Source organism: Cnephaeus nilssonii (assembly GCF_951640355.1).
Source record: "Cnephaeus nilssonii genome assembly, chromosome: 7".
Taxonomy (NCBI): domain Eukaryota; kingdom Metazoa; phylum Chordata; class Mammalia; order Chiroptera; family Vespertilionidae; genus Cnephaeus; species Cnephaeus nilssonii.
In genome coordinates this window covers 37,874,621-37,901,277 of record NC_137078.1, presented here as the reverse complement: position 1 = coordinate 37,901,277, position 26,657 = coordinate 37,874,621, and the positions used below count along the sequence as shown (strand labels likewise).

At 38.4% G+C, this 26,657-nt stretch overlaps 1 protein-coding gene across 1 annotated transcript in view; it reads left to right on the top strand.

The window, feature by feature from the left end:
• Nucleotides 1–26,657, top strand: part of PKN2 (protein kinase N2) — a 142,098-nt gene that overhangs the window by 84,572 nt on the left and 30,869 nt on the right. Inside the window, exons 7-8 of the mRNA XM_079777089.1 lie at nt 4,471–4,656; nt 6,185–6,294. Of these exons, the coding sequence (XP_079633215.1) occupies nt 4,471–4,656; nt 6,185–6,294 (296 nt within the window). The remainder of the gene's footprint in view (nt 1–4,470; nt 4,657–6,184; nt 6,295–26,657) is intronic.

The window sequence follows — 26,657 nt, the reverse complement described above, 5'->3', positions numbered from 1 at the left end:
AAAGAGAAGAATTTAAAAACAGCCAAAGAGAAAATAAAAAATGTCTAAAAAGAAGTGAAAGTTGGAAATAAGAACAGCAACAGTGGAAGCCAGGAAACAATGGAATAACATTTACAGAATGCTGTCAACTTAGAATTTTGTAACCAGCAAAACTATTCTATATAATAAAACCCTAATATGCAAATTGACCAACCGGTGGAACTACCGGTCACTATGACGTGTACTGACTACCAAGAGGCAGACACTCAATGCAGGAGCTGCCTCCTGGTGGTCAGTGTGCTCCTACAGGGAGAGCACCAATCAGCCAGAAGCTGGGCTCATGGCTGGCGAGCACAGCAGCGGTGGTGGGAGCCTCTCCCACCTCCGCTGCAGGCAGGTGGTAAGGAGCTAAGGTCCCGGATGGTGAGAGCCCTGGACTGTGAGATGGATGTCTGACTGCTGGCTTAGGCCCAATCCCCAAGGGGTCCCAGACTGTGAGAGGGCTCAAGCCAGGCTGAGGGACCCCCCCAGTGCATGAATGTCATGCACTGGGCTTCTAGTTCTTTATATAAATAGTTTTTCCAGAAAGTTAAAATAAAAATACATTTACTTGTTCTAATGGAATTCATAGGTACTGCTTATGAAAATAAACATTTACTTCTTGGAGTTGCTTGTTTTAAATATTTTATATTGTGGGTTATAAAATAAAAAATGTAATTTTAAGCTATTTCTAATATGGTTATATGAAATTGCAATTGTATTACCTCATAAAGGAAAGAAACTTCTAGATGCTTAATAAAGATCTTAAATCCCTCTAGATTTCTTTTTTCCTAAATGAAAGCAGGTGTTGAGCATTGTTATCTCCTAATATTGAAATTACTAAAATATTTAATAAGCTACCAGGGTTTGAGGTAGTAACCAGATGTTTTCAGTTTCCCCGGGATTACTTTTACAGCTGAGCATTTACACTGAAAATGAGCTAAGTTTTCCAGTTTAACAACAAAAAAGCAAATAAAACACACAAATACAAGTTGTTTCTTTTGAACTAAAATTAAAATGGAATCCATTATACTTAATCTGCCTTAACATTTTACAATTAGGTAAGATTTGCATAGGCTAACCAGACATGAGATTGGAGCTTCCTCCACTCCACTTTTAGCAGCTTTATTGAGACATAATTTACATACTATAGAATTCACTCAACTTTAAGCATGCTATTTTCTGATTTTTAGTAAAGATATGTGGTTGTGCCACAATCATCAACGTCCAGTTATTAGAACAATTTTATTGAGGTATAATTGACATACAATAAACTACACATATTTAAAGCTATAATTTGATAAGTTTTGTCATATATTTAAAGTGAAACCATCACCACAATCAAGATAATTACTATATCCCCAAAAGTGTCCTCAAATGCTTTATGTAATCTGTCTTTGCTGCTCTTCTCCTGCTCTCCTTACCCATAACTGTCCCAAGGCAATCACTGATCTGTTTTCTGTCACTACATATTTGCATTTTGTAGAATTTTATATAAAAGGAATCACAATAGCCCTAGCTGGTTTGGCTCAGTGGATTGTGTTGGCCTTTGGACTGAAGGGTCCCAGATTCGATTCTGGTCAAGGGCACATGCCGGGGTTGCAGGCTCGATCCCCAGTGTGGGGCATGCAATGGGCAGCTGATCAGTGATTCTCTCTCATTATTGATGTTTCTCTCTTCCTCTCTGAAAGCAATCAGTCAATCAATGGAATCACAGTATATTCCATTTTCTTTGCTGGGGTAGTTGTTCGTTATCACTCTGAATAATTATTTTGATTTTCATCTATGTTGTGTGTATTAATAGTTTTATCTGTTTATTAGTAGTATTCAGTCTTGTGAATATAACAAAATTTGATTATCCATTCCCCTGCCATTGCTATTTGCGTTGTTTTCGCTTATGTGATTAAGGTACTACTAATCAGTTGTTTATTTACTTTTAAATCAGTTGAATTTGAGTTAATGTAAAGGACAATTATCTGGGTAGGCCTAATATAATCACATGAGCTCCTTAAAAGCAGAGAATTTTCAGAAACTGATGGCAGAGAGGAAATCTGAATCATGAAAAGAATTTTATGTGCCATTGCTGGCTCACAAAGGAAGGGGCCACGTGGGGAGTAATGCAGGTGGCTACAAGAACTTGAAAACATTCCCTAGCTGTTAGCAAGAAAATAGTTTCCCTAGTCCTGTGGATACAAGAAACTGGATTCTGCAACAACCTAAATGAGCTTGGAAGCAGATTTTTCTTCAGAGCTTCCAGATAAGAGCCTTGTGAGATCTTTAGCAGAAAGTGCACAGCAGCCCACGCAGACTCTGACCCACAGAACTGTGCGATAATAAATGGGTATTGTTTCAGACTAAGTTGTGGTCATTGAAAATGCAGCAATAGAAAACAAATAAAGTTGATAATCTCTGATTAGATGCCAGACATTTTGAATTTTAGCTTGTTGGGTGCTGGATATTTGTGTAATTCTGTAAATATTCTTGAGCTTTGTTCTAGGTCACAGTTAAATTACTTGGAAGCAGTTTATATTTGGGGAATTGCATTTAAGATTTGTTGTGTGGGACCAGAACATTGTTTAGTCCAAGAGTAATTATTCGCTACTACTGGATCAAGACTGAATACTTGATCAGAGGAACCTTCCTCTGTAAATCCAAGGAGTTTTGTCTCTGGTCAGCTGTCTTCTATGAACTCTAGTTGCCTGGTAATGCCAGGGTGATATCCAGCATCTAGAAGGGTTCATGAATCTGGAGAAAGGCTGCGTGTAAATTAATAAAGAGTCTAGAGAAGAAATATGAATTTGGAAGGCATTTTGGGGAGCCAGAGGAAGCTTAGCTGTAGTAGCCACGTTCTCTCTTATCTCCGGACCCAGGGCTCTTTTTATTCCCACATTTTGCCCTATAGCAAAGTAGATATACATATCAAAGGTAATACAGTAGGCATTGTCAAGTTTGGTATACAGTAGGCATTGTCAGGTTGGAGGAAATGCCTTTGGCTGTTCAGCTGTTTGGCAGCAGGAGGAAATAACATGTAGATTAAAATGCCCTCAGCTGTCTTGGTAACAGGCAATAAATAATATATGCAGATTTTCAGGTTTGAGGAAATACCTTTGGCCATTCCAGTAGGCAACAAGATGTATTTAGCCCTGCTGAAAATAGAAGCCCATCAACCTTTTGAGGATTTCTTGCATTTATTATGACATGGTGGAATTAGCCTCCAGCAGCCTCGGTCATTTCAGTCTCAGTTCTGTCTCCTTAACTCAGGTAGTCCATTTGGCTCCACCTGAGATTCTCTGTCCCTGCACTGTGTCCTAGATATTCTCAAGGCAGTAAGCTGAATCAATCTTAGAGTTCATGTCATTTGTTTCCCATCTCTTAGGGATCACTGTTTTTCATTGCCTGAAATCCAGTATTTTAATACTTTTTCCCCCAAAATATTTTGTCTTGATTTTGTTAGTTGTTTGAGTTGAAGACAAATCCAGGCTTTTTTACTCTGTTAAAAGCCCTTTGGTTACTTTTAGATATTTAAAAACTTTAAGTAAAATTAATCTTGAATTATTTAAGTTTAATGGAACAGCTTTTACCAGGAAGTAACCTTCCTAAAGTGTTATGTTATGTGCAGTATCTAAAATTTTAATACTAAAGAACCATTTTTAAATCTTAGTACACTAAGTGTAGCCCAAATGATGACAAAGCCGTAACTCCAGGTGCCCTGACTCACAGTTCCTCATTTTCATTTTGAACACCCGGTAGTATTTATTTGCCTAAGGAAATTGCAATTACTTTGTGCTTAGATAATTACACGCCATAATTATTTGACTAAACTATTAGAATGGAAAGATGTTATTTTACATCTTCATATACAACAGAAACCCATTTATTTATGCAAAAGAAGCCTGTAAAGTCCTTTTCTATGTTAACTATATAACTATTAAACACAGCTGTCAGATTTCTAATTTCTGTATGTTTATTTTAATAGGCATATTAGCTATGTGTTTCCCCTCCCACATGTCCTAGCCACATTATTCTGTAATTCTTCCATGTAATTCTAGAAGTGTGTATTCAGATAAACAGGAAGTTTATATAATTTGTTTTATGCCCTACAGACAGTATCGGGAGGTGCTGTTTTTTTCTGTAAAATTTTATATAGTTGCCTTAAGATTTTTCAATAGGTTTCTCTAATTAAAATAAGAAAGATGATAGTTACACCACAGATCCTCTGGGAGAAGAGATTTTGCTACTTTATCGGTCTCTCCTCCCCCTCAGCCACCCACCTGCCCATTTTTAAATAGCTAACAAAGACTGAATTTTATATATTAAGAATTAATGTTCTTAGGATGGGAGTGGGCTGGAAAAGGTTTGGGGAGAAAAAGAGGACCTATGTAATACTTTCAACAATAAATATTTTTTAAAATAGAATTAATGTTCTTATTTGATATTTTTTATGCTTAACAGGTACTTTGGAAGTTCGTCTTATGGGCTGTCAAGATATCCTAGAAAATGTCCCTGGACGGTCAAAAGCAACATCAGTTGCACTACCTGGTTGGAGTCCAAGTGAAACCAGATCATCTTTCATGAGCAGAACGAGCAAAAGTAAAAGTGGAAGTAGTCGAAATCTCCTAAAAGCCGATGACTTATCAAGTTCAGTAACTAGATTTTTTAAAAATCATATATAACAAATTAAAAAACAAAGAACTTAGTATTGGGGACACAGTAGAATGGGGAGAGTCAAAGTTGGACCAAAGAAACAAACATTAAAATAATGATTTTCATAGTTTAGTTTTAAAATAATTAAAAGGTATAATGACAGGAACATGAAAAAAGGCAACAAAATTTACTTTATTGAAAACATATTAGAAAACTGAATGACATAAAGCATTAATTAGAAAACTGAATGACATATAGCATTAATTCTTTTGGAAGAATGAAATATTAGATATCACTCTCTATGCCAAACTAAAAGTGTACAGAGGCTGTGGGACTTGTCACATCTTGATTCTTTTAATGATATAGTGGCACTTCTAAACTAACATTGAACTTTGATAACTAATCACTGGACAAACGTGTTTACTAAAATAGTAGCCCACTATCCCAGTAGTATATTGAAATGGGGGAGCAGGTGAAGATGGTAATAGTAAAATATAACAGGTTTGTGAAGCATTTTGGAGACATTGTAAAGTATACTTACAGCTCTGCCCAGGTAGCTTAGTTAGAGCATCATCCCAATAAGCCAAGGTTGTGGGTTCTTTCCCTGGTCAGGGCACATGCAAGAAAGAACCAATGAATGCATAAATAAGTGGAACAACAAATGGATGTTTCTCCCTCCCTCCCTTTCTCTCTTTCTAAAATCAATCGATAATTATAAAATGATAGAAATGTATAACTAGAGAGAAAGGCACATGACATTTCCACCTTCAACAGAGAACAAAGATTAATATGACTTTTCTTTCCTGTAGGTAGAGACTTTAGGAAAAATGTGAAAATTAAAAATGTCTAAGGTAACAAACTATAAATAGCAAATATAGAGGGAGAAAAACTGGATGATTGCTGTTGGTATACCCTTGAACAACACAAATTTGAATTATGCAGGTCTGCTTATCTGTAGAATCTTTTCAATAAATATATACAATACTATAAATGTACTTTCTCAGGGTTTTAAAATATTTTCTTTTTTCTAGCTTACTTTATTGTAAGAATACAGTGCATAATACATTTAACATACAAAATGTGTGTTACTTGACTGTTTATATTATTGGTAAGGCTTCTAGTAAGCTGTTAGTAGATAACTTTTGGGAGAGTCAAAAGTTATACAAATTTTTGACTGCACGGGGGTTCAACACCCCTAACCTTCACATTGTTTTACGATCAGCTCTACAAACATACACATACATTGTGGCAGACAGCTACTGGTCATTTGTTCACCCTTTTAATTACATTATAATATAAATAAAATAGATAACAGCTGATGTTTTTGTCAAACAGGATCACTTAGGAGTGTGTAGTGGTAGTGTATGTATATATAAAACTAGCTATTTAAGATTCAGAAGCTTCAGTATTGAGTAAGAACTTTATTTTTGAAGGATTGGAAGACTTTTATTTCTATTAAACAGTGATACCTCTATTTTAAATGTTTTAAAATATTTAAGCAATTTTATAAATTTAATTACAGATGATGTCTGCGCAGTTTTGAAGCTAGATAATACTGTGGTTGGTCAAACTAGCTGGAAACCCATTTCCAATCAGTCATGGGACCAGAAGTTTACACTGGAACTAGACAGGGTAAGATGAGAAACTTTTTACTTGAATATTCCTTGTATTCATTTTGAACGTAAAGTTTATGTTTCATAAGACAGAAGTTTTATTTTTAACAGAATTGAAGAACCTAGTATTCTTGACATTTGTCATCTGTTGAGTTATACCTAAATCTACCTTAAGATAGAGGTGAATATCAGATTGCTGCTGTAGCTTTCATTTGTATAGTGACGAAAATGTGTAGTTTGTATTAACCTGAAAGATTGGCAACCAGGTGAGATCTAATATTGAAATATATTTTATGTTAGTAATGCACTCTCTAAGCACTAAGGTGATTCTTCTGACCCACCATTTCTGGGTTATAACGTTGTGGAGCGAACGCGAGTAAACGACCACTGGAGTCCAGACCAAATTAAAATTTAGGGAGCCTTTTAATAACCGGCCGGCTGCCTGCTCGCTCTCCACGCAGCCCAGAGAGCAGCCCCGACCCTTTGTGTCTGACCGTATTTAAACCCATTCACTACCTCCTGTTTTTGCAGAGCAAACAATTTAAAACAAAGTAGTTTTTCTTAGGTTATGTCAACATGTCATTTACAGGGTCCTGGTGCCTGGTGGAGTAAGTAACTGCATCCCGTTATCAGGAAAGTTGACAGTGATCTATCTTGTAAGGCTATTTTGTTAGTTGCAGCTGGGATTTATGGCCAAGTCGACTAGGAGAAAGCATGCTCAAAAATTCCCACTCTCTAACAATATTATCAAAGCTGGATTTGAAACGAGCTATTATGCTTAGTCATCCAGCCCTCCATGTGTCTCAGTGGCTTTCATAAATTATGTGAATAGCTAGAATGCAACCTGTAGCCATAGAATTTAACTTGTCCTACAGTAAATTTAAATTAATGCTGAGCACTGGCTGGTGCAACTCAGTTGGTTGGAGTGTTGTCTCGTACTTGAAAGGTTGCTGGTTTGATTCCCGATCAGGGCACATACTCAGGTTGCAGGTTTGATCCCCGGTTGAGTTGTGTAACAAGAGGCAGCTGATCTATGTTTCTTTTTCACATCAATGTTTCTCTCTCTCCCTACCTTCCTCTCTCTCTAAAATCAATAACAAAATCATAATCCTCAGGAGAGGATTAAAAAATAAATAAATCCATGATGATAAATAATTTTATTATTTCATTCTAATACATCCATTGGAGAATGGGAACAAAATAGTAAAACTTAATCATGATTTTATCTTAAATGTAAAAAGGATATTAGGGTTTTTTTTTATCATTTAGTATTTAGATTGATGGTACATATGTCATTTTTTAAATTATATATATTAATACTTAAGATTCATAATTCTTGATGATATGAAGTGGTGGTTACTGCTTTATCTTCTACATTTAAAATATTTTTCCAATTTATAACTTTTTTTAATCCTCACAACCAGCATCCTAATCAGGCCCCTCATCATTGCTTTTCTTGGCTCTAATTTGTGTATATGGAAGTCTTCTGATTAGTGAATGCTAAGTGGATAAGATCACTCTATTTATTTCACAAATATTTATTGACCATCTTACATGTACCAGGTATTTTACTGGTTCTAGTTTACAGAGATAATATATACTCACTGCTGTCATGGAACTCGTAAGCTTAATAATCACTGATTTTCTATTCTATGCCAAACATCATTCTACATGCTGGTGATACTTAATCAAGATAGTTCATTCCCTAAATTTATGGACCTTACATTCTAATGAATGAAGATAAATAGCAAACAAGTTGTTTTTGTTGTTTTTTTTAATATACAAGTGCAATGAAGGAAGTAAGTGGGATGGTGTAATTAAATTGGAAGGGGGCTAACTTGAGTAGAGTAATTAGGGAAAGTCTCTTTGAGAAGGCTACATTTAACCTGAGACCTAATGGGTGAAACATTGCCAGACTTGCAGAGATCCAGGGAGAGTGTTCCTAGCAGAAGATACAAAGCATATGTCCCCTACCTTCAAGGTAGAGAACTTGATGTGTCGTAAGAATAAAAATGGTGAGCAGATCATTGTGAAGTAAAACAGCAACTATAGGTAGGTGCCAGATTGCTAGGATTTTTATAGGCTGTATATTGGAAGACAATTGAGGGGCTTTCAGTAGGGGAGTTGACATCATCTGAATTACCTGTAACAGATGATCTGATATCATGGACTATAGAAGCTTATGAAAATAGTTACTAACCCATAATTGGAAAGACTTTATAAGTAAGAAAACAAAGGTCTACCTATCAAATCATAAGCAGTATCCCAAGATTAGGAGGAGAAAGAAGGTTTGCCAAAGAGGAATAAAAAATCTTTGAGTTGGATCAGATCATACCGTAGATCAGATAAGCATTATAAAAGGTTATTCAGTAAAGAATGCTAGAATGGTGAGATGATGAGAATCCTGTTACATATGGAACAACTGAAAGAAAATGGGATTTTAAGTCTATTAAAGAAGAGATTTAACAGCTTTGATAACTATCTTTAAAGTTAAAAGAAACATGTACAAAAAGAATTAGACTAAGGATAACAAGATTTCAATGTGTGTGTGCCAGCTATAATCGATGGGTAGTGATTTTCTAGAGCTTATTACGACTTATTGGATGCATTCTGGTTTTCAGAGAAAATTATACTGATCCAGTAGCAGTGTTTGCCAAAGGCTTGGAGAAGGGCCAAGTAAGTAGTAAGCTGTAGTACATGTTCTCTCCTTGGGTTGACTGTATGCTTTGTGGCTGGAGGACAAAGCAAAAGTCAGTGGATGGCAGATTTCATTTCAGTACAAAGAATAATACTATTAAAAATGAAATGAGGTGCTATAGGGAATAATAAATTCTCTCTTAAAGTTGAGTGAGCAATTTATAAGAGACTTTAAGGGATTTCTTATATTACAAAGGCTACACTTCTAAGATATTTTTCAATTCTGATAATTTCTCTTTCAGGGCAGGAGGAGAAATAGTATTTTACATGCTATAAATTAGCTGTTTAAATACTTAGACCAATATAATTCAGTCAAGCCCACCAGAGACAGAAATACAATTAAGGTTGTCAGTGTGCATGGGTATAGTCTTCATGTCTTGTTATATTTGCATCTTCTTTCTAAACTGTTTATACATAGAAATATTTATGACCATAAAATGTTTTGTACAGTTTCCATGTTTTGTTTTGTTTTTAATTGATTTCAAAGAGGAAGGGAGAGAGAGAGAAACATCAATGATGAGAGAGAATCACTGATCGATTGCCTCCTGCATGCCCCCTACTGGGATCAAGCCTGCAACCCGGGCATGTGCCCTTGACTGGAATTGAACCCGGGACCCTTCAGTCCAAAGGCCGATGCTCTATCCACTAAGTCAAACCAGCTAGGGTTCCATTCATTTTTTTTTTAAATTTATCTTTGTTGTTGAAAGTACTCCAGATGTCCCCTTTGTTTATTTTCCCAATGACACCTTGAACCTCTCCCCCCCCCCCCCCCCAGGCATTCACCACACTATTGTCTGTGTTCATGGGCTATGCATATATGCATATAAGGTCCCCAGTTATCTCTTCACCCACCCCACCCCCAACCCCTGCCTTCCCTGTGAAATTCGTCAGTATGTTTCATGCTTCTTTGTCTCTGGGTCTATTTTGTTCATCAGTTTATTTTGTTCATTAGATTCAACATATGAGTGAGATCATGTGATACTTATCTTTCTTTGACTGGCTTATTTTGCTTAGCATAATACTCTTCAGGTCCATCCATGCTGTTGCAGATGGTAAGAGTTCCTTCTTTTTTATACCCACACTAGAGGCCCGGTGCACGAAATTGTGCATTCTGGGGGGGTCCCTCAGCCAGACCTGTGCCCTCTCACAGTCCGGGAGCCCTTGGGGATGTCCAACTGACGGCTTAGGCCCGCTAGCAGGCCTAAGCCGTCAGTCGGACATTTTTAGCACTGCCACGGAGGCGGGAGAAGCTCCCACCACCGCTGCTGCGCTTGCCAGCCATGAGTCCGGCTTCTGGCTGAGCGGTGCTACCCCTGTGGGAGCACACTGACCACCAGGGAGCAGCTCCTGCATAAGCATCTGCCCCTGGTGGTCAGTGTACGTCATAGTGACCGGTCGTTCCGCTGTTGGTCTGAAACTAGCTCTCTGACATCTCCCAAGGGGTCCCGGATTGTGAGAGGGCGCAGGCCAGGCCAAGGGACCCCACTGGTGCACGATTTGGGCCAGGGAGGGACGCAGGAGGTTGGCCAGCTGGGGAGGGACTGCGGGAGGGCTCCAGGGCATGCCGGGCCTGTCTCACTCAGTCCCGAGTGGCCGGACCCCAGCAGCAAACTAACCTACCAGTCCGAGTGTCTGCCCCCTTGTGGTCAGTGCACGTCATAGCGAGCAGTTGAGTAGCCTTGGCATATTATGCTTTGATTGGTTGATCGGCTGACCAGATAACTGGACACTTAGCATATTAGGCTTTTATTATATAGGACTAGAGGCCTGGTGCATGAAATTCGTGCACAGGGGTGTGTGTCCCTCAGCCCAGCCTGCAACCTCTCCAATCTGGGATCCCTTGAGGGATGTCCGACTGCCCGTTTAGGCCCGATCCTACCTAAACGGGCAGTCGGACATCCCTCTCACAATCCAGGACTGCTGGCTCCCAACTGCTCTCCTGCCTGCCTTCCTGATTGCCCCTAACCGCTTCTGCCTTCCAGCCTGATCACCCCCTAACCACTCCCCTAAAAGCCTGATTGATGCCTAACTGCTCCCCTGCCAGCCTGTTTGCCCCTAACTACCCTCCCCTGCAGGCCTGATCACCCCTAACTGCCCTCCCCTGAAGGCCTGGTCACCCCTAACTGCTCTCCCGTGCAGGCCTGGTCCCCCCCAACTGCTCTCCCCTGAAGGCCAGGTCGCCCCCAACTGCCCTTCCCTTCAGGCCCGGTCGTCCCCAACTTACCTCCTCTGCTGGCCTGGTCACCCCTAACTGCCCTCCCCTGCAGGCTTGATCGCCCCTAACTGCCCTCCCTTGCAGACCTGGTCCCTCCCAACTGCCCTCCCCTTCTGGCCATCTTGTGGCGGCCATCTTGTGTCCACATGAGGGCAGTCATCTTTGACCACATGGGGGCAGCCATCTTGTGTGTTGGAGAGATGGTCCAATTTTCTTCTGTGCACCGGGCCTCTAGTTTTAAAATAAAGGAGGAAGAAAAGGAAAGAAAAAAATATGAAAAGGAAAATAGAGGAGAAAGCAGATAGAAAAGGAAAAGAGAGAAAGAAAAAAAAAGATTGAGTAGGAAAAGGGAAGAGGAGCCCAGCTGGCATGGCTCAGTGGTTGAGCAAACATCTATGAACCAGGTCAGGTTGGATTCCTAGTCAGGGCAAATGCATGGGTTGCGGGCTCAATCCCCAGTGTGGGGTGTGCAGGAGGCAGCCAACCAATGATTCTCTCTCATTGATGTTTCTATCTCTCTTCCTCTCCCTTCCTCTCTAAAAATATATTTTTAAAAAGGGAAGAAGAAAATTAGACATATAAGCAAAACAATAGAGACTAGAATAATAACAAATAAAGTCAGATATATAAAGAAGATAAATTTAAAAAGGGAAAAAAGAAAGGAAAGAGAAAAATTCAAAAAAGTAAAAAGAAAGGAAAAAATAGAAGAAGAAAAAATGAAGTGGTGTTCACTTCAGCAGAGTTTAGTGCCCCATGGGAGTTCCCTTTGGAACCTGCTCTTCTGATGACTGGCTAACTGTTCTGTCTGCCAATTCTGGGCTTCTCGTGAGGTACTTAGGTGCTAACCACTGTCAGAAACTGTCTTCCTTTGGCTTTCAGCAACATGCTTGAAGCTCCAAGGGATCCACAGTTTGTGTCTGTCTCCACAGGACTTGGCTGCAAGTAGAAAGGGCCAATCTGCCCTCTAATGCAGGTTTGTTCGCAGCATGGGGCCCAGAGATGGGTCAGCAAACTTCCCTTCATTCCCTGGGCTCTTCCTCTTCCGCCTTTGCCTGTTAGCCAGCTGTCTATTTTTGTTTGTTTGTTTGTTTGCATTATTTTAATTCTCATCCAAGGATGTTTTTCTTGATTTTAGAGAGAGATAAGGGAGAGAATGAGAAAGAGAGGGAAACACTAGTATGAGAAAGAAACATCAACTAGTTGGCCTCTGACGGGAATCGAACCCACAACCTAGGTATGTGTCCTGACAGGGAATCGAACCTTCAGCCTTTTGGTGTATAGGATGATGCTCCAAACAACTGAGCCATCTGGCCACAGCCCAGTTGTCAATCTTAATCACTCAAAAGTGTTTCTGAAAAGGCTTTAGGCAGAGAAGTGCTGCTCAAATTCAGGGAATTTGATGGGTATGTTTCCCTATCCCAGAGCTACTCCTTTGTGAGTGGCCCAAAATATTACTCTGCCCTTGGCTGGCCAGAGATCCTTGTATGCAATCCTGTGGATCAGCTGGAAACTTGGAGTTTCTATCAGCTCTCCCATGCAGGGAAAGTAAGTACCAGTCATGTTCCCTGGAAAATGGGGCAAGAGGCCCCTCCCCCAATCACTCATGCTCCCTGAGACTGTTCAAACCAGCAGGCTTGGCCTCTGTTTTTGTTTCCTCTGAAAAGTCAAAATCCAGGGTGTGGCAGGCAGAGCTCCAGATGATAGGGCAGGCTGTATCACCAAGGGTGAGGTGGTGGTTATTTTCACCTGTCCTGTGGCTACTGAGAGAGCTAGCTTTTCTCAGTGAAACTAGCCGTTTCAGTTTGGGTGCTTATGAACGACCAAATACAGGATTCTTGCCTGCTGCTTTTCCACGTCTCCCTGCAATGCTTCCCACCCCAGCCTCTCCTTAGGCACCTCAAGTCTGTGCCTCCCTCTGCACTGAAGCCTCAGGTGAGTAGCTGCAAATGAATAAAACAAAAAGGAAACTGGGGCTTTCTCTCCTACCAGCTCCAGACTCAGCCAGGTCCTGCAACCCTGCTGCCTTTCAGAGCTGATGTTACCTGGGCTGCTGTTCCCAGTCTGGTGCTCTGGACTATGGAGCCTAGCCTGGATTCCGGCCTTGATCTTCTGAGGGAAAAGACTTTCCTGTAGCTTCAGAGCTTGCTCCTCACTCTCGGCCTGCCGCCCCTGGAACCTGGGTCAGCTCCTGTAGCGACCTCGCCCTTCCTACTACAAGGAAAAAACCTGGTTTCCGAATTTTTTCTGTCCTTTAATATAAGTCTCCTCAGCTGGACCTCAGTTGTAATTCCAGGTGTATGTTCCCCACTTCAGTTTTATATCCAGTCTAGCCCTGAGAGGAGGTGCAAAAAAGGTCTGCCTATTCCTCTATTCATTTTTGATTAGTAGATTTGCTGTAACGTTGGCTTTGAAGCCAAAGAGACTGGGTTTATTGTCCATCTGCTACTTCTTAGCTTTTGTATAATAGACAAGTTACATAACCTTACTACTGGGCACTTGTTTCACCATCTCTAAAATGGGGATAAAATATTAACATCACAGAACTGTTATAAGGGATTCTTTCAAAACTGAAGTGTAGTGTATATAAAATGCTTTGCATTGCCTGGCACATTTTAGCCACTTGTTGATTTAGTTATTTCTTTTAGCCCTGGGCTTTGAAATGTGGCTATAAATTTGAGTATAACAGAGGAATATGTTAGGTAATGGGAAATTAATTGATTAAATGTCATTTTCTTTCATTTCAGAGCCTATTTAAAGTAATTATAGAATTTTTGATGAGAAATATTTTCAAAATGAAACTTATTATTAGAGGGAAAATGGCTGGTTAGATTTCCCTTGTAGCCAGGTTATTGTGTTACAGAGTTATATGTTTAAAATAGAATTTAAAAGTAGTTAAATGTCTTGTGATCATTTTATAATTAAGGAATCTGAGAACCAGAGTAGTTAGTTACATATTAATACATTTTAGAGCTGATACTCGACTTTCATTGTTCTAAATGGATGCTCTTTCCTCTATGGTAACTTGAATGAGATAGAAAGATAACAGCTGCACAGAGGATGACACAGTAGAAAATGATGAAAACTTGGAAGAGAGAAAGTGGTTTAAAATTACACAAACTACAGTGTTAGAGATCTAGAAAGGCTGATAACTGTTGATTTGTTGTTCTTGTCATTGTAATCTTCACCTACCTTGTTTTTCTGCTCCATTCTTCCCACTTTGGATTAATCCTCCCTTTGAAATTTTGAAAACACTGCATGGCTAAGTAAAGCTATTCATCCCTCAGACCAACTAGACCTTTTAGGTTCCTGATATGCATGTTACTTGTCTCTAATTTGATGTAAACTTCTTTGGCAGAAACCACATTCCTTATTGTGCTAACTCCTTCTGTTTACAAGGTACACTTTACTTTCTCGTGTGCTTTTAACTCTTTTATTTTATCTCTTACATTTATACATATTTATTTATAGAAAATATTCACAGATATATTTATAGAAAATGTTATTTTAAATTGTCTGACATGTTCATGCTCAGCATTTTGCCTCAAATGTCAAGTTTTTTTTCTAAGGCATTCTGGGAACTAAGCTGTCCATACTGATTCTGGCCTTTTCAAGATACAAAGATTCATAGGTCTTTTTAGAGTCCCAAGATATTCTACAAATGATACAGATATCAAATGATCTAGAAAAGTTTAAAGTATGTTCCTGGGAGTTCAGGGTTCAGAATTCTCTCAGAAGACAGCATGGAGATTTTTTAAATTGAGATTCTGGATAAAATGTCATTTGGAATTTGCCACTCCGGGGGGACAGGGAGTTTGAGAATTGCTGATAGAATCCAGCCCCCTCGTTTTACAAATTAATAAGGAAATTATGTCCTAAGGGTTAAATAATTAGCCTCAGGCAGCAATTTTCAACCAGTGTGCCTCAGCACACTGGTGTGCCACAAGAATTTTTAAAACATGCAATACCTGACTAGTTAGTCCGGGGCGCTGACCTCTTTTCCCTTAGATTATCAAATGGAAAAATGTGAACAGCCAACTCAACCAAAGCCATCTTGTGTGAATGAATCAAAATTATACCTATTTCTTGTGTCAGATTGGCAAAAAATATATATATATTTTTTTGGTGTGCCACAGAATTTTTGTAATTAGTTTGTGTGTTCCACATGACATGAAAAAGGTTGAAAATCACTGGCCTAAGGTATAATCTAGGATTCTTAATGAAGTTTACTGACTGTTAGTTCTCTGTTCTTTCTGTCCTTATCAGGTTACCTTATTTATGTTTTCTTATAAAATTTGGTCTTTATTAATGTTTATTAGAAGCACAATAGCTATGTAATTTCTCACTTTTCCTGAATTCCCCTAGCTCTCCTGTTATAAAAAGTTTAATTCTCCCTTGAGAGTTTGAAATAAAAGATAAGAGGGTACACTAAACCCATATGTCTAATCTTTTCCCTTTCACATTTTATTTTGATTAACCTTACTACTGTAAAAGAGAATGATCTTTATTACTGTTAGAAACAGGGATGGGCCCTGTCCTTAGAACTGAAACTTAGAAAATTTTATCAGGAATCCGTGCTGTTAAAAGCGGAATAATAGAGAATGTTCACTAATAAATAGAAAAAGGAGGAAGAGAGGACATCGAGAGAGTGAGAGCCAGTAAAAAGGATTACCAGATTGGAAGTAACAGTGGGGCTGAAGGGTCAGTAGATGTTGAGGTACTCTAGAGAGGGAGCCAGAATGTTAGGTGATGGTCAGAGAGAAGGATGTAGACAACTGAGATTGTAGAAAGATTGCATTTATTGGTATGACAGTAGCAGTGAGAGGGTGGGGTGTAGGATAGAAGACGAGATTATGACTATTTATTGGTTTCAAATTTTCAGAAATTATCTATTTATACTAGATTAAAGAAGGTTAAACTATAACTCTTTTAAATCACGCAGACAATATCCTCATCTATATTATAGAAATATAAGCTGATGTATGCAGCAACATTGTGGGCCCCAACCCATGTAAAACTTAAGGCATGGAGGAGAACACATTGTATTCTTTAATTTAATGGCTTGCTTCTCAAGAAAAAAAGGAAGAAAGTCTTCTGTTAGATAACTCACAATGGGGCATGAATAAGAAGGTTGAGGTAGAAACATAGATATTTAGGCAAAAAGTGAAAATGATCCCTCATATAAACTATGTCAGTGAGAAAGATGCTTTCCTCCCTATAAAAGAATAAAAATGCATGCAACATCTTTCTAATGGGGAGTAAAGCATCTTAATATAGAACACGTCATAGCATAGGAACACAGAGACATTTAAATTTCCTCCATGTCTGAGATGTCTGACATTGAGCATATTGTTTAATATGAGATGCTGATTTTTAACTTATACTGGAGTTATAGTAACATTTACACTTTTTACCTCTCTTTTGCTGATTCTAAATTCTGCTACTATCAAATAACGTCATATCCTCCTTTGAGGCTATATGAGTCCTCTGAGACAATAAACTATCCTATACAATAAAAGGCTAATATGCAAATCGACCGAACGGTGGAACAACCGGTCACTATGACGTGCACTGACCACCAGGGGGCAGACGCTCAACGCAGGAGCTGCCCCCTGGTGGTCAGTACGCTTCTACAGGGCGAGCGCCACTCAGCCAGAAGCCGGGCTCACGGCTGGCGAGTGCAGCGGCGGTGGCGGGAGCCTTTCCCTCCTCCATGGCAGCACTAAGGATGTCCAACTGCCAGCTTAAGCCCACGGGGAGCGGGCCTAAGCCGGCAGTCGGACATCCCCCAAGGGCTCCCGGACTGAGAAAGGGCGCAGGCCAGGCTGAGGGACCCTCCCTCCCCCCTCCCCCCCCCCCGCCCCCCAAGTGTTTGAATTTCATGCACCGGGCCTCTAGTATATTATAATTGTCTACTTTTTTTTTTTTTTTTTTCTTTTTCTCATCTCTGTCACCTGAGATCATTTGGGTACTCTCCAATATTCCTTAAGGACTTTGGTTCTTCACTCTAACATTTGCCATCATTATGGGGGATTTTAAAAAAAAATCTGTATATCTAAACACCTATTTAATCTACTGTTATTTCAAATTTTTTGAACACATCAAGCCCAGTATACTTTTACTTCCTGACATTTTAGCAATGAATTGTTCTGAAATCTTAAATTCAGTATGCTGAACTTTTACCAAATCTTATTTCCTTAAATGAGATAACTACACAAAGCACCTAGATTAATACCTTGTAGTACATATGTTATGTAGTAAATGCTAACTCATGGTATTATTGTTGTTCCTCTGCCTCTTGTACTTCATTATCACTAAGCTAGATGTCTGATAAAATGTTTCCATTTCCTTGATTGATTCTTCAGGAAGGGACTGAAGGAAGGGCTCATCAATTCCTACCAGATTTTTTTTTCCCTCTATTTACTCTAAAACCCGTGTTACCCTGAACCATTTTCTTACTGATACCTCTACATCATCTTTCAATTTTCTCTTCATACCACACCTGCTATGGAAACTCCCAACAGCAAATCAGTTCTACCATCTGTCTAATCTGCTTCGAATTGCTGAATGCTGCTGAAATGAATCACACCTTTTACTATAAATTTTAGTTTCTAGCCTCAGCTGTACTTAAAAAGTCCCAGTTTTCAGATCTTTACTCCATTACTGGCAACTTTTTTTTTCACCTTTTTTCTCTTTAAGTAACTTGTACCCCACCTCAAATCCCTTGGATTCTTCTTATTTTAATTCTGTTGTATTTTTAAAATATTTCTTCACTTGTATTAATCTTTAATTAATTTTATTTATTTTTTAATTTAATTTTTACAATGGATTCTTGAGTAAGGTATAATTATTACCATTTAAAAAATATTTAATTGATTTCTGAGAGGAAGGGAGAGGGAGAGAGAAATAGAAACATCAATGATGAGAGAGAATCATTTATTGGCTGCCTGCTACGTGCCCCCTACTGGGAATCAAGCCCTCAACCTGGGCATGTGCCCTGACCAGGAATTGAACTGTGACCTCCTGGTTCATAGGGTATGCTCAACCACTGAGCCACAGCACCCAGGCATATTACAATTTTAAAGAAGAAGAAACTGAGGTTTTGGAAATCATAACTTTGCAAAGTGTTCCTTCTCCCCCCAGCCCCTTCCTGGATATTTCCAGTATCCACCTGGCACCATACTTAGTTATCACAGTATTATTGACAGTATTCCCTACGCTGTACTTTACATCGCCATAACTGTTTTATAATCACCAATTTGTACTTCTTAATCCCTTCACCTTTTTCACCCAGTCCCCCAACACACTCTTCCTATCTGGCAACATCAGTCCACTCTCTGTATCTATGAGTCTGTTTCAATTTTGTTTGTTTATTTTGTTCTTTAGATTCCACATATAAGTGAAATCATGGTCTTTATCTTTCTCTGACTGATTTCACTGAGCATAATACCCTCTAGGTCCATTCATGCTGTCACAAATGGTAATATTTCGCCCTAATCGGTTTGGCTCAGTGGATAGAGCGTCAGCCTGCGGACTCAAGAGTCCCAGGTTCAATTCTGGTTAAGGGCATGTACCTTGGTTGCGGGTACATCCCCAGTAGGGGGTGTGCAGGAGGCAACTGATTGATGTTTCTCTCTCATCGATGTTTCTAACTCTCTCCCTCTCCCTTCCTCTCTGTAAAAAATCAATAAAATATATTTTTTAAAAAATCAATAAAATATTTTTTTTTAAATCGGAATATTTCATTCTTTTTAATGGCTGAGTAATAATATTCCATTGTATATATCTCCCACTAATTTTTTATCCATTCCTCTATTGATGGGCACTTGGATTGCTTCCATATCTTGTCTATTGTAAATAACACTGCAATGAACATAGGGAATGCATATATTATTTAGAATTAGTGTTTTGGGTTTCTTCAGATAAATACCCAGAAGTGGAATTCCTGGGTCATAAAGCAGTTCCATTTTTAATTTTTGAGGAACTTCCTTACTGTTTTCCATAGTGGTTACACCAGTCTGCATTCCCCCGACCAGTGTACAAGGATTCCCTTCTCTCCATATCCTAGCCAACACTTGTTTGTTAACTTATTGATGATTGCCACTCTGATAGGTATGAGGTGATATCTCATTGTGGTTTTAATTTGCATTTTTCTGATGATTAGTGATGTTGAGCATCTTTTCATTTGTCTGTTGGCCATCTGTATGTTCTCTTTGGAGAAGTATCTATTCAGGTTCTCTGCCCATTTTTTAAGTGTATTGGTTGGTTTTGTTTCTTTGTTTTCGGTGTTGAGTAGTATGAGTTCTTTATAAATTTTGGATATTAACCCCTTATCTGATGTGCCATTGGAGAATTTGTTCTCCCATTCAGCAAGTTGTCTTTTTGTTTTGTTGATGGTTTCCTTTGCTATGTAAAAACTCCTTAGTTTGATGTAGTCCCATTTGTTTATTATTTTCTTTTGTTTCCCTGGTCAGGGGAGATATGTCAGAAAAAAATATTGCTACAAGAAATGTTTAAGATTTGACTCCCTATGTTTTCTTCTAGGAGTTTTATGGTTTCAGGTCTTAAAGGAAATACTTTTAGTTTTTCCCCTTTGAATATGGATTTGTCATATATGGCCATTATTATGTTGAGGCATGTTTTCTCTATTCCCACGTTGCTGAGAATTTTTATCATAAATGATGCTGGATATTGTTAACTGTTTTTCTGCATCTATTGATATGATCATAGTATTTTTATCCTTCATTTTGCTTATGTGATGTATCACATTCATTAATTTGTGGATATTGTATCAACCTTGCACCCCAAGAATAAATCCCACTAGATAATGATGTGCAATCTTTTTACTGTATTATTTGAATTTAGTTTGGTAATATTTTGTTGAGGATTTTTGCATCTGTGTTCATCAGGGATATTGGTATATAATTTTTTTTCTTTGTAGTGTCTTTATCTGATTTTGGAATCAGTGTAATGCTGACCTCATAAAATGAGCTTGGGAGTCTTTCCTCCTCTTGTGTTTTTTGGAATATTTTGAGGATAGGTGTTAGTTTTGCTTTGAATATTTGGTAAAATTCACCTGTGAACCCATCCAGTCCAGGAGTTTTGTTTGCTGGGAGTTTTTTAATTTATTATTTACTGCTTCGATTTCATTAGTTGTAATCAAATTGTTCATATTTTCTGTTTCTTTCTGATTCAGTTTTAGAAGATTGTTTCGAGGACTTTATCCATTTCTTCCAGATTGCCCAATTGTTGGCATATAGTTGTTTATAGTATTTTCTTATTCTTTGTATTTCTATGACATCAGTTATTCTTTTTCATTTCTGATTTTATTTATTTGGGACTTCTCTCTTTTGATTAATCAGGTTAATAGTTTACCTATTTTGTTTATCTTTCCAAAGAAACAGCTTTTGTTTTCATTGATCTTTTGTATTTTTCTAGCTTTATTTACTTCTGCTCTGATCTTTATTATTTCCTTCCACTCACTTTTGGTTTTGTTTCTTTTAAATTTTTTTATTTCCTTTAGGTGTAAGGTTAGTTGTTTACTTGAGTTTTTCCTTCTTTAGGTAGGCCTATATTGCTATGAATTTTTCTCATAGGACTGCTTTTGCTGTGTCCCATAGATTGCATTTTTATGTGTTTATTTTCAATTGTTTTAAGATAATGTTTTACTTCCTTCTTGATCTCATTGTTAACCCATTCATTGTTTAATAACATATTGTTTAGCCTCCATGTGTTTGTGTGGGGTTTTATGTTTGTTTGTTTATTTTGTAATTGATTTCTAATTGCAGAGCATTGTGTCCAGACAAGATGCTTGATATGATTTCAATCTTCTTGAATGTATTGAGCCTCATTTTGTATCTGAACATATGGTCTACCCTGAAAAATGTGCCTGTGCACTTGAAAAGAATGTACATTCTGCTGTTTTGGGATTAAATGCTCTGAAAATATCAATTAAATTAATCTGATCTACTGTGTCATTTAAGGCCACTGTTTCTTTCTTGATTTTTTTTTAATCTGAAAAGTCTATTCATTGATTCAATCAGGTGTTAAAAGTCCCCTATTGTGGCTATATTGCTGTTAATCTCTCCCTTTATGTCCATCATGATTTGCTTTGTATGTTTGGTGCTTTTAGATTGGGTGCATGATTGTTTACAAGAGTTATATCCTTTTTTCAGTTGATCCTTTATCATTATATAATGTCCATTTTTAACTCTTATCATAGCCTTTTTTTAAAGTCTATTTTGTTTTGGTTTTGTTTCCATTTTCATGAAATATCTTTTTCCATCCATTTACTTTTAGTCTCTTTACTTTTTGTTCTGAGATGGGTCTCTTATAGACAGCATATATATGGGTGATGTTTTCTTATTGATTCAGCTACGCTGTGTCTTTTGATTGGTACATTTTAGCTATTTCCACTTAAAGTGATTATTGAGAGGTATGTGTTTATTGCCACTTTATTTCTTATAACTATGTTCCTTTTTTTCTTCTTTTTAAATAAGACCCTATAACATTTCTTATAGTACTAGTTTGGTGGTAATAAACTCCTTTATCTTTTCTTCTCTGGGCATTCTTTATTTTACCTTCAATTTAAATGCTAGCCTTGCTGGGTAGAGTAGTCTTGGTTGTAGGTTCTTGCTTTTCATCACTTTGAATAATTCCTGCCAGTCCCTTCTGGCCTGAAAAGTTTCCATTGAGAAATCAGCTGATGGTCTTATGGGAACATCCTTTTAGGTAACTGTTTTTCTCTTGCGTTTTTAAAATCTCTCTGTCTTTTTTTAATTGTTTTTATTTGTTTGTTTGTTTGCTTTTTGTTGTTTGGTATTTTTAATTTGTTGTGGGGTTTTTTTGTATTTTTGTTTTTTATAGAGAGGAAGGGAGAGAGAGAAACATTGATTGATTGCCTTCCACACATGCCCCAACATGGATCGAACCCACCACCTTTTGGTGTATGGATGATGCTCCAACCAACTGAGCCACACCAGCCAGAGCAAGATTCTCTTTGTCTTTAACCTTTGCCATTTTAATTATGATATGTCTCTTTGGGTTCATCTCCTATGGGACTCTCTGTGCTTCCTGGACTTGTCTATTTTCTTTACCAGGTTGGGGATGTTTTCAGTCATTATTTCTTTAAATAGATTATTTATTCTTTGTTTTTTTCCTTTTCCTTGTTGTACCCCTATGGTGCAGGTGTTATCATGTTGTCCCAGTGGTCCCTCAGACTATCTTCATTTTTCACATTCTTTTTTCTTTTTGCTGCTCTGATTGGGTATTTTCTATTTTGTCTTTCAACTCACTGACTCTATTCTCTGTTTTATCTAACCTGCTGTTGAATCCCCCTAGTGTAGTCTTCATTTCAAATGTTGTATTCTTCACTTCTTACTGGTTCTTTTTTATGGTTTCTTTGGCCTTTTTTATGTTTACTATCTCTTTGTTTAAGTTCTCACTGAGTTCATCCATCCTTCTCCTAAGTTCCTAGAGCATCATTATAATGAGTGTTTTGAACTCTGCGTCTGGTAGCTGGCTTGCCTCCATTTCACTTAGTTCTGTTTCTCAGGATTTCTCTTCTTCTTTCATTTGGGGCATGATTCTTTGTCTCCCCAGTTAGCACTGAAACTTCTTCTGTAATAGATATATGTAATGTGTTTTATTTATGAATAAGACACATTACATATAATGTTTCATGTAATCCTCCCAGTAATCTTATGACAAGTGTACAGTTATTATCACTGTTTTGGGATTACTGACTTTAAGTAACATTTTTCAGGCCACACAGCTAGAAAGCTTTGGGAATCAACACAAGCATCTGACACCAAAGCCAAGCCAATATGAAGCCAAAACCTATGTTCTTCATAATAGTAGGCTAACTTTTCTCTTTGTTCACATTCTATCCTTCTGCCATGGTAGATTTGCTTAAGTGCATATCATCATCAACATCATCATAGCTGACATTTACTGGACATTGACTATATGCTAGCTTGTTTTAACTTTTTTAAATATATTTTTATTGATTTCAGAGAGATAGAGAGAGAGAGAAACATCAATGATGAGAGACAATCATTGATCGGCTGCCTCCTGCATGCCCCACACTGGGGATCCAGCCCGCAACCTGGGCATATGCCCTGACTGGGAATCAAACTGTGACCTCTTGGTTCATAGGTCAATGCTCAACCATTGAGCCACGGTGGCTGGGCTTAACTCTTTTCAATATAATATCAATATAGTATTGATATTATAATAATACATATTTTACAGATGAGCATCCTACCTAATAATAGAGTAATATGCAAATTGACCGTACCTTTGCTATGCCCATGATTGGCCAGGAGGCTCGGGGGGGGCGGGACTCGGGGTGGCCAGGGTGGCCGATTGGGCCAGCGGGACGCTGAGCTCGCGTCGCCAGCAGCAGCGCGAGCTCAGCGTCTGCGCCATGGCTGTGCTGTGGCACAGAAGGGGCCTCTGGAGCAGCGAGCCCACATCCTGCCACCGACCATCAAAAGCGGGGAGCTGGGTGTCCGCTCCGGCACCAGTGGACAGACACCCAGCTCCCCCGCGATCGAAAGCGAAAGCGGGGAGCTGTGTGTCCGCTCTGGCACCAGCGGACCCCCTGCCATCAAAAGCGGGGAGCAGGCTGCCAGCAGTGTCCGCGAAGCGTGCTAGGCTTTGCGGGGCAGTGGATATGGCCTGGATGGCAGGTTAGGCCTAGGAGACCCTACACGTGCATGATTTAATCATGCACTGGGCCTCTAGTTGATATTATAATAATACATATTTTACAGATGAGCAAACTGAGGCCCACAAAGGATATGTAACTTGCTCAAAGTCTCAAAACTAGCAAGTGGTATATAGATAAAATTTGAACCTGTTTGTTCTACGGGAATTTACTGAATGTGCAGCACCAGGCAATCGTGATTGTAGAGCCCCTGTGTTTGACTATCATACTACCTGATCTGATTTGACCTCTATTCCTCTAGATTTAAAATTTTTTAGTTGCAACCTATAATTTGCAAGTTGAAAACCAAAGTCATTGGTTATAAAGCCATTCATGACCTATCTACCTATCATTTCCCAAGTCATTTCTATGTATATTCTAGGTTCTAACTACATGAAACTATTTCCTATCTCTATAATATACTATATGCTTGCTTAATTTTATACATTATTTCCCTCTGATTACTGTGTCCTCCCTCCTTTACTCTTGTGATTCATCTCTTCAAACCCAATTTGAGTAATTCTGATTTTTTTTCTGATTTTTTCTACTAGCTTACCCTTAGGGGAACAAATATGGTCACCTCTCTCTTTTGTGTTATTGTGCTTCTTGTCTCTATTGTCAAATTTATTTACTTTTCTATCTCCCCAACAAAACTATGAACTATTTGAAAACAGGACCATAAATTGTTTTTCTTTGTATCTCTATCAGAGTACTTAATATATGTATTCATTAAGTATTAATGGTATGAATAAAAATACTTTATGTAGAAATAATTTAAAAACTAAAAGTTTTTCTCAGTTACTTTTTCCCCCCACTTCAACATATCCAAGGGACAGTGACACCTCTAATTGGTACAGTGATTCCCAAATAGATTCTCAAATAGGCACACATTAGAATCTGAGGAGGGGGAAGACTTGTAATTTGAACATGTTTGCTTTCTTACCTACTCCCACACTCCCCCACACAGTTGAATTTGATTTAATTCTCCATGCCTCAACTGTTATTAGAAAGTCAGTGCTCTAAAACACACTATAGACCAGGGGTCCTCAAACTTTTTAAACAGGGGGCCAGTTCACTGTCCCTCTAACCGTTGGAGGGCCGGACTATAGTTTAAAAAAAACTATAAACAAATTCCTATGCACACTGCACATATCTTATTTTGAAGTAAAAAAACAAAACGGCAAAAACACCTGCATGTGGCTGTAGTTTGAGGACGCCTGCTATAAACAGACATTTTAGCTTTTTTTACCTTTATGATCTTTAACCCTTTGCACTCGCTTATTTTTTTTTCTCGATTCCTTTATTCTACTCGGGATTTAATTTTTTAAATACCCCAGATTTTACAAAGCGCGGCAGTAGAATAAAACACTGTCGTTTCTTTTCATACAAACTTATTTATTTGGATTTTTTTATATTTCAAATTATTGATACATTCAATAACCATCACACTCGACATCCGAGTGCAAAAGGTTAATATGCAAGGTCTGCATTTAGCACTGTGAGAAATACAAAGGAGCCAGAAATGTTCTTTCTATAAGCGTACTTACAGTATGATAGGTTCAAAACAAAACAAAACCGTTTTAGATAAAATAAAAACTATTAAATTCCATTTCAGAAGTTTAGGGAAGTATTCTGCCATAGATGAGCTTGTATCAAAAATAATCTCAACAGATAATGCTATTATTAGTTACAGAATGTAAAATAAATGTTTAAACTATTTAAATAAATAATAGAAGAATATAAAAACATGAGCAAAGAATGAGTAATGAACCAAGAAGACAAGGCAGAATTGTTTAAAAAATAAATCAAATGCGATTCTAGATATCAGAGATATGCTTCAGAATAATTGAAGGAAAGGTGGTGATGAAGCATGATTTACCCTCTACACTAATAAAAGAGTAAGATGCAGATTGACTGTACCTTCGCGACGCTCACCAAACAAATCAGGAGTGAGTATACAAATTAACCCAACAAAGATGGCTGGTTAATTTGCATATGCAGGTGCCAAGCGGCCGGGGGCGGGCCGAGCTGCTTGCGTTGTCGCCATGGCTTCGACACAGGCATTCTGCACCGACCCCGGCTACTCTGGGCCACTGGGCAGCGTGGGAAGGCAGAAAGGCGGCTCCGGCCGGAGTGAAGGCAGTGCCGGCAGCCAGGGGAAGGAAGGCCCATTCTTGCATGAATCTTCGTGCATCGGGCCTCTAGTTAATAGATAAATTGTTAAAGCTGGATGGGAAGGAGAACTAAATAAAACGTATAAAAATAGGAAACACAACATATGAAATTGAAAAACAAATGAATGGGTTAAATAACAGAAGGTAGTTAGTGGTGTGGAAAATATAGCTAATGAAATTACCTGAGTACAACACAGAGAGAGACGAAAAATATGAAAAGAGAGGCTAAGAGACATAAAGGATAGAATGAGAATGATTAATACACTAAGTAGTATTAAGAATGAGGGAATGGAGAGAATGGGGCAGTGTCCATGCCCAAAGCAGTAATGGCCTAGAATTTTTCAGAATTGATGACAAACATGAACCCTCAGATTTGAGAACACAAGTACCTAGAAAGATACATAAAAAGTTATCTACATCTAGCCTGGCCAGTGTGGTTCAGTGTCTGAGGGTTGACCCATGAACAAAGAAGTCACCAGTTTGATTCCTAGTCAGGGCACATGCCCAGGTTGTGGGCTCGATCCCCAGTAGGAGTGTGCAGGAGACAGCCAATCGATGTTTCTTTCTCATCAATGTTTCTATCTCTTGAT